General features: G+C 35.6%; 2 protein-coding genes across 2 annotated transcripts; one reads left to right on the forward strand and one right to left on the reverse strand.

Annotated features, from left to right (window-relative positions):
- The first annotated feature begins 742 nt into the window (after positions 1-742).
- LOC118044786 (germin-like protein subfamily 1 member 1) lies at positions 743-1,517 on the forward strand. The gene has a single exon (XM_035053274.2). The coding sequence runs from the start codon at positions 800-802 to the stop codon at positions 1,460-1,462; it is 663 nt and encodes a 220-aa protein (XP_034909165.1). The 5' UTR covers positions 743-799; the 3' UTR covers positions 1,463-1,517.
- A 1,878-nt stretch (positions 1,518-3,395) lies between these two features.
- Positions 3,396-5,148, reverse strand: LOC118044797 (probable galacturonosyltransferase-like 9). The gene has a single exon (XM_035053284.2). The coding sequence runs from the start codon at positions 4,871-4,873 to the stop codon at positions 3,716-3,718; it is 1,158 nt and encodes a 385-aa protein (XP_034909175.1). The 5' UTR covers positions 4,874-5,148; the 3' UTR covers positions 3,396-3,715.
- Between the last annotated feature and the right edge of the window lie 3,999 nt (positions 5,149-9,147).

The following is a 9,147-nucleotide window of genomic DNA, read 5'->3' on the forward strand; positions in this document are numbered from 1 at the left end:
AGTGGACCCACAATTAAAAGCAAAAAAATTTTTCAGTAAAAACATGAATTTAATACTTTTACTCTTATATTTTATTTTATTTTATTTTTGCTACAAAGAGTTATACCTTACGTCAAACACAAAAACAAACACTCAAGAATCATAAAACAAAAAAATCAAACTATTATTTTTTAGTTAAACTATTTTGTATTGATCATTCAAGTTGTTTATAGGCCTAACAAATAAACTAAGTTATATCAAGTAAATTTTTACATGGTTTAAAATTGTTTTCTACTAAAAAAAATATATTAACAATGTTTAAATATATTTTTAAAAAAAAATTAATTCTACCGCAATCTAGCATGGAACAACGAATTTGTGTTTGTTTTGCTGTTATTTTTGCTTTTAAGCACACCAATAAAAGCTAAAAACACAACAGCAAAAACATAAATTTAATTTTTTTTTTTTTTTTTTTTTTTTTTGCTATTATACTCTTCAGGAAACACAAAAACAAACACTGAATCATTAAAAAAAAACCAAAGTTAAGAGCCACGACTTTCCTTGACGAATATTATAGTTTTCGAAACGTAATAATTCTCTTTTGTCTCGCGGGTCCTGCCAACTTGATCTTAAATCCACTCTTAACTTGCCTTGCTATTTCCTCCTCTAATGCTCTTAAGCTACTCAAAATCACCATCTCCACCTCCACATTACGACACCAGTTTTACGAAACATCACCATCAAACACCCACTATATATGCAACTCCTACCAATTTCTCATTCAAACCCACTCCTGTAGACTGATTCCGACGAGCCCAGAATGGAAAAAACCAGTCATTCCTTGCTTCCCTCACTCCTCACCCTAGCTCTCCTGCTGGGCTCTGCGAAAGCAGACCCACAGCCACTGCAAGATTATTGCATTGCCGATACATCTAAACCTTTTTACTTGAACGGTGCTCCCTGCATCGACCCAAAACTCGCAGCTTCTTCCTATTTCACCACCGCAGCTCTGTCCAGGCCAGGCAACACGAAAGCCACCCCTTTCGGCTTCAGTGTCAAGGTCACCAACGTCACTAACCTGCCAGGGCTAAACACCATGGGCCTGACAATGGCCCGGGTCGACCTTGACCCAAATGGGCTCGTCCCACTCCACTCCCATCCACGGGCCTCAGAGGTGACCATTTGCATCAAGGGCACCCTCCTTGTGGGCTTCGTTAATACAAGTAATTATTTGTTCACGCAACTCTTAAGGCCTGGTGAATCCTTTGTGTTTCCAAGAGGTTTGATTCATTTTCTATTTAACTTGGAGACAATGGGCTCAGCACTAGCTGTGTCTGGACTTAGCAGCCAGAGTCCAGGAACCCAAATAGCTGCTTTTGCTGCGTTCACATCAAAGCCCTCTGTGCCTGACGAAGTTTTGAAGAAATCATTTCAGATTTCTAACCAAGATGTCGCGAGAATTCGTAGAAGTCTTGGAGGATAATTAAAAATTATGCCTTTCAATTCAGAAAAGCAATAATAATGACATTGTTTATTTATGTCTGAACTTGTTTCTTGCGTTGAAAGTCTTCGTTGCCTTCTTTATTTAGGGCTTTATAGTAGCAGTACTGTGCATTGGAAGGTAGGAGGTTGGGATCATCCATTCATTCATTCATTGCGTATGGAAGTAGTGATGATAAAAGTATATGCCAAAATGGATTCATAGACAAAGAAACACAAGAAAGGAACTCATTCCAGGTAGAATTGGATGGAAAGAGTTGATGAAATGAGATACGGTTACGACTGTTTTTATTTTTCAAAATATTTTTTACTTGAAAATGTATTAAAATAATATTTTTTATATTTTTTAAAAATTATTTTTAACATCATCACATTAAAATAATTTAAAAATATTAAAAAATATATTAATTTGATACAAAAAAAAAAAACCTTACCAACAACAAACCGATCACCCAACACTAACATGTGCCACCTTAAAAGAAAGAGGATGCGGTAACACTTCTAAATATACAGTGAAAGGGCTTTTTTGTCGTCGAGAAGGGGTGTCTCCCACACGGCGACACATGCTACGCACGCACCTACCACTTCTTAATTTTTAATTTTTAATTTTTATATAAGAGACTCAATTGCCTCTTAGCCGACCTGAAATTAATAAAACACCCTTTGTGAGAAAATAAAAAAAAAAAAAAGCTCACTGTGATCAATTTTATTTATTTTTAGCTTTTAATGATATTCTGATTATTTTACTATGTGTGTTGTTTTTTATTATTTTCTACACCTAGTTAAATATCAAATTTCCTCTTACCTGATAATTATATAAAAACCATTCTGAATATACAAAATTGGCTCTTGGCTTTTAATTTTTTTTTTCCAAGAATATTTTTATCATTTCACTGTAAAATTAAAACGAAAATTAAAAAAAACTTATTTATCCCTAATAAAGTTAATAATGTAGAAGAATTTTAATACCTTAATAACCAACGTTAAACTTTTTAGTATGAGCAGCAAAACCGTGAAAACATTTGTCCAGTTAGTTAATGGTGTTTTCACTGATGTGCTACAAGCCATACATCATCGTTTGACCGCTTTGTAGAATAATCCCGAAAGTGTTTTTGAACAAAGCAACGATCATTGATGTTTTCTGGTAGATCCAATCATATCCGTCTGATAACTAATCTCATGTTTCTTTCCTTAGAAAAATGGATTTGTGGAGGTGGGGCGTGTAAGAACATAGCAGCAGGTGCTTTACTCTTTGCCCAACCGCACCTCACGAGACATCTGATAGAAAGAGCATAGCATTAAAACCTTAAGATCAACTGTGTTTCAACAAAAGAACAGGCATACGTTGCGCACTCGTCTGAGAAGTCCATATCGGAGGTCTTCAGATTTTGAGAACTGGAGACCAGGTGGGTTGACGGATAAATTTTTTGATACACCCACTCCAGCACCACGCTACAATTCATCTGATCTAATGGCAAGACAGGTGTACAAAAAAAAAAAAAACAGAGAGAAAATGCTTGCTAGTCAAGGTCAATTGGGTTGTTAATTACTGAATGTATCAGAAGCTTGACGATAGGCTCCTTTCAACTCCTGGAATTAAAAAGACCCGAGACGTGAAACTTCAACTTCTACTTGTACTAGCTAATTTAAATGGGAAGGAATCACATCATCAAACGGGTTCCTTCTCTCCGTGTGGGGCCTAAAGTTGCAGAAAACATTTTTAATCAGAAGAGGGTGTCAGGCTCTTAGGCTTCACCCCCTTCCCATCCCGAGAAAGCCCGTGAGCTTGACAAATTAAAATTCATTTCTTTTTCCTTTTTGGCTCCGAGTCGCTGATGAATCCTGTGAGTGATTGATCATTTATTCAATGACTAACCAAAAAGCAGAAGACAAAGGGCATAAGAACTTGAAAACAATGAACAACAAAGTGAATGTATGTATGTTATTCCTCTCTTGATTGCGAATCACATACACAGAAATCAAATCCAACAAAATTGTTCCAAGCACTGGAGCCTGAGGAACAAGGAATTGAAATCCTGTATGCGAAGAACATGATAGATGAACACGAAGAATATTCATTCATTTAAAAAGAATTGAACCCCCCAAATCAGCCCCAGCCTTTTAATCTGTACACAGGTATATATCAAAGAATAGAATTTCTTCAGAACGTGTAGAAGCAGTAAGCAAACCCAAAAATAAAAAGAATCAACGCACCCCACATCCCCTAAATCCATCATCACAAGTAACTAGAGCCTGTAAAAAATCCCATGGACTGGTGGTCATTGTGAGCATAGTAATACCCTTTGCTATTGCTGATGTACAGATCGTAAGGCTCCCAAAGATGATCAAGCTTGCATGGCTTTTTAGCATCGAGTCTAACCCAAGGCTTCCCTTTCCCACTCCAATGTAGCAAACTGACCGGACCAGGATGCAATGACCTGCAACTGCCTCTCACATTATCCCCACCAAGTCCATGTTGGTTCCATCTATGGTCTATCGCTTCAACATCCCCTGCAAACACGAGCAAAAATGGTGGCAATGAGCCCAACTCATAAATCCTTGTCTTCTTTTGAATCTCCATCCACTTCTCTATCCTCCTCTTATAATCCCCTTCTCTCCACCTCACCAAATCCATCACCATAACCCCAGTGTTAAAGTAACAAGGCTTCCTCCTCGCCGACGAAAAAGTACCAGACATATCCAGGTCGGACCAGAACACGGAAGTGAAATACTGGGTGAAATTCGCATGGCAATACTCGGGTGCCCCGATCACTCGAGACCCGCTAAGCGCGGTGTTCCATAACTTGTGTATGTCGTCGACGACCACAATATCAGAGTCCAGATAAATGACCCGATCCACGCAGAGATCCAACATGTCACCAAGATAGTTTCTTGCGTAATTCAATGGGTTTTCCAGTGCTTGCCGGATTGAAGAAGAGATTAGATTGATTACAGTGTCTTCTCGGAATATATAGACCTTGAAATTCAACGATGGGAAAGTGGATCGTACCAATTGGGTTAAGACCCGTGGGCTTGCCGGGTCGAACTCTGCAGCAACGAAGTGGAAAAAGATGCTTTCTGGGCAGGAAGCGTGTTTGAGAACCGAGTGGACTGCAGCGATTGAGCCACGTAGATACTCAGAATCAAGAGTCATGGCTATGTGGACTAAAGAAGGGTCGCAGGAGGAAACCGAGCGCCCCTTGGTTGTTGAAACAGGACAGTCTCTCCCGTTCCGGTAATCCGGCGCTTCAGAGAACCGGAAACCGTTTGGTACCTCAACTGCACCGGTATTCGTCTCCCTCGTCGGTATGGAACGAATCCCGAGGCAAAGTTGAGGGAAAAGAACAACGAGGGTGTAGAGTAAAACGCCGGAGTGTAACCGGAAATGAACCATCTTGGTTAGTTATCTTTTTCAAAAGAGAACAAGCACGGAGAGGGTTTGCTTCCTTTTGAGGGCGTTCTTGCATAAAAGATCAAGAAATGGCAAAATGGAGTCGATAAATGATGCATGCGATTTCCAAGAAACGCGGTTTTCTTTTTCTTTCCTCAGTCCCAGAGAGGACAGAGAAATTTCTGAGTAACTCTGTGTATGTGCCTCTCTCTCTCTCTCTCTCTGGATTGTGGAAATAGAAATGGAAGTCTGCAAGTTCTTATATACACTCCCTTTACCAGGAGGAGGAGAGACTCTGCTAAATGCTAATAAAGCAAGGAAGGAAGGTATAGGATCCTCCATGTGATTTCTCCTCCTTTCCATTTTTTATTGGGTAAACCTCATATTAGTCCTCAATTTTACCTATTGTCTTAATTGAGTCCTTCAATTATAAATCATATCAATCGAGTCCACGTACCTTTCCTCAATTGAATCCTTCTATTTTCATTTTCGGAAAAACAAATACATGCATACTTTTCTGCCCTAGCTCCATCTCCTTCTTATATTGCCTTTAGTTTTCACAAATCACTACTTAAAAAAAATTAATGATTTGTTTTCGATACATAAATCGAGGGATCATATTATATTTTTTAAAAAGTTACTTAACAATAAAGAATATTTTCAAATGATATTAACAACGAACTCCATATCTTCGGGGGGAAATGACATGTAACGTTGTGTTTTTTTTTAGACACATGACATCGATAGCTTGAGAAGGTTCTTTGGAAAAGTCGGAGATGTGTTCTGCTGTTGAATCGAGCACTCAACGGCGCCGAGGCTTGAAATTATGGCTGTAATGAGCGGCGGCGAGCAGCTTGATTTTACATTTGCCGCTACAATCTGAGAGAGGTGGCAAATCTCAGGTGCGATGAAAGGGCCTTTGCCCCCTTGGATCGTGTTTTTACAGTAACCGTTGGGGAAAAAATCAGCATTATATTTTGGGATTTATTTATATTTAAACCCATCAATCCACCTGTCCATTGCTATATACAAATCCAAGATGCTAATTGCTAGCAAATGCAGTCAGGTTTACACTTGTTAGCACAACATGAGCAGCACAATTATTCGACGAAAACGAAGCGCCAACCTCCATGAGCTGTACACTTCAAAGCTAAGCTCATCAGACTCTGTTTTTTTATTTCTTTCATTTTAAATAATATTAAATTCCTGTTTTTTTTTTTAGATTTTTATATACTGATAAAAAAATAATCTTCAATTAGAAGAAAAACACGTCGAACTGTGTTGCTGAACACACACGCCAAATAAATTCCGTTGACATTCTAATTAATTACCTTCAGGCATGAGAATACACGTAAAAAATAAAAGGGCAGGCAGGCCATGCTGAAAGAAGAAGCGAATAATGAAAGCACAGGCAATCACCTCTCCAACCCTCTCTTTTTCATGTCGTTGGGACAACTAATGTTCCTTTCCTCCAGTAATGAAAAGCCAGCTGCAGCCAGCTGTATGTGCGCGACTTTGACATTGACGGCTCCGATCAAGCCTGGCATAGGCCCCACGTCTCTGTCTTGGCCTTGGATCCTTGCCCACGTGACCACGTGCATTCCAGCCCCAACTATTCCCACAAGTGGAGAGAGAGAGAGAGAGAGAGAGAGAGCGAGGGGGGGAAGGACTCGTCTCCCTTGTGTACTGGAAGAGTTTCATCCGTTTTCTTCATATTTTAGATTCAATTTTCAAAGTTAATATTTCTTAAATACATCTAATAATTGATCTAAGTGACCGTTTTAATTCTTTTTTATAGATATGATTTTCTATATTACATTAAAATATTAATAGTCAAACAATAATAAATTTGAGTTGGACAGATATGATTTTTTTTATATTATATTATAATATTAATAATCAAACAATAATGAATTTGAATCTCAACCATTTGGATTTTCTAAGATTATATAAAATAATCATACATCTATATAATCTATATAAGTAAGTTTGAAGTCTAAAATTCTTTAATTTAACATAATATTTTTAAAAATAATACAGAAATTATTGCTTAAATTTTTTTATTACAATTTAAGTAATAATTACCATACTCCTTACAAAAGCCTTTTTATCCACCCGTGAGGCATGGTGAATTCGGGATACTCTTTTCTAGGCAGGTGCCTCTCCCACATTGTTTGTATTTCTTATAATTTTGTTTAGATTAATATATATGGGTTAATTTATACTAAACTTGAGTAATTTTATAAATTTTGAAATTAATGATCAAATAAATCTTTAATAACTCTGAAATTTATAAAATTCAAATTAATTAATTCTAAAAACAAATCTAGAATTAGTTGAGTTAAATCTCTCAAAATTGTTGTTTGTATAGCTTATTTATCAATGGGTAAGATGGTCAAAAATTAAAATAAAATAAAAAGTAAATGCTATTGATTTTATAAATCATGATTTGGAGTCATTAGGTACAAATATGTCTAAGCGATCAGAATTGGGTAGGTTTAGATATTCCAAACAGGAACCAACTTGCCATAAATAAACACTGAAATCTGACTTCTTTTTATTTCTTCAAGACCTCGTTTAGCAAAGCAAATTAACTTCCCCTCCCGTTACAAAGCCATGTCTTTTAAAGTCCCAACAAGATTGCCCTCATTATCATGCCTTCTCTTTTCTTTTGGAATAGAAATAGTTTTCTTTACAAAAGAAGGGTTTTTTTAGAGTGTAATTATAATTGTTTTTTAAAATAATTTTTACTTAAAAATTTTATTAAAATAAAAAAAATTATTTTTAATATCAACGCATCAAAATGATCTAAAAATATTAAAATATATATTAATTTGAAGTAAAAAAAATTCAAATTTTTTCAAAAATATTTTTAAAATACAAAAATAAACAGAACCGAAAGATAGTAGAATTATGAATTTTTTTAACAACAGGTGTTAGTTAAGGTAAGGTAAATTAAAGTGAATATACAGCAATCAAAATCAGGATTGTAATCACCGTAATAAAATTCTTATTCTTTTTTTTTTTTAGCACAATGAAAAAAGAAGATGAACAAATTAGCCTTCCTTACCCCCTTCGATAGCTAGCACTCAGGAAGCAAAGAGAAGATGAGAAATACACGGAAGAGGGAAATCCCAAATATAAAATTCAATCATCTATTCTACTTCCATCTTGACTGCTAAAAAATCTGCACGAGAGTTAGCTTCTCTTCGCATATGATGTTTATTTTTTTGTTTTAAAAATGTTTAAAAAATAATAATTTTTTTATTTTTTTATTAACTTTAAATTAATATGTTTTTAGTGTTTTTTAATCATTTTGATGTATTGATATTAAAAATAATTTTTAAAAATTAAAAAAAATCATTAATATATATATTTTAATATGAAAATTTATTTAAAAAGCAATTACAATTAAATTGTCAAACAAACTCTAATGAAAAGTGATCTCTCACTCTCTGTGTTCATAATAAATGCTCCGAAACAATGGTGCTGAATATGATCATCATGAACAAGATGTAAAGCATCTAAAGAGTCCGAGATACCAAAAAAAAAAAACCTATCTAAAGCCTCGATCCCAGGCAACCGGAAAACCATGTTTCAGGGCTAAAAGTTGAAGAAAGTCAGGGCCATAATCTGTAAAACCCATGAAGCCCGCCACCCAATTACCGTTATAATTCCTAAGGCGACCTCCGGAGCTAATTTAACCTGGATTTCCAAGAGAGTTTCCGTCTGCATCTAATTTCACAATACTCATGTCCTGACGTTACCACTTAATTCGAGAAATTTCCTTCTATATATTATCTTTACTCTTTCAAGTAAATTTACAGTCAGTTATACGATGTTTAATTTCACGTAAGAGCCGGACATCCCCATTGTAGTGGCTACTTCGCCGGAAGCTAGATCCAATATGCATTAGATAATGTCTGTACCCCAGAAGTCGTGGGAACTTGTGATGCCCAAATGAGACCAAATTGTTGAGCAAAACTGCAATCTCTCAACTCTCGTAGAATTAGGGTGGGTTTGAAATTATAATAGCGTTGATAATTTAAAATAATTTTTATTTAAAAGATGTTAAAATAAAAAAAATGTTTTATTTTTAAAAAAATTTATTTTTCACATTAACATATTAAAATAATTCAATAACATAAAAAATAATTATTTTAAATAAAAACAAATTTCAAATTTTGAGGCTCCCTTACCTCTTCCTCTTGCTTGAAGCGACAACAAATTGGACATGAAGTAAGATGACGTATGTGGCGAAACACGTTTGTGGGAAG

This window comes from Populus alba, chromosome 10 (assembly GCF_005239225.2).
Source record: "Populus alba chromosome 10, ASM523922v2, whole genome shotgun sequence".
NCBI lineage: Eukaryota > Viridiplantae > Streptophyta > Magnoliopsida > Malpighiales > Salicaceae > Populus > Populus alba.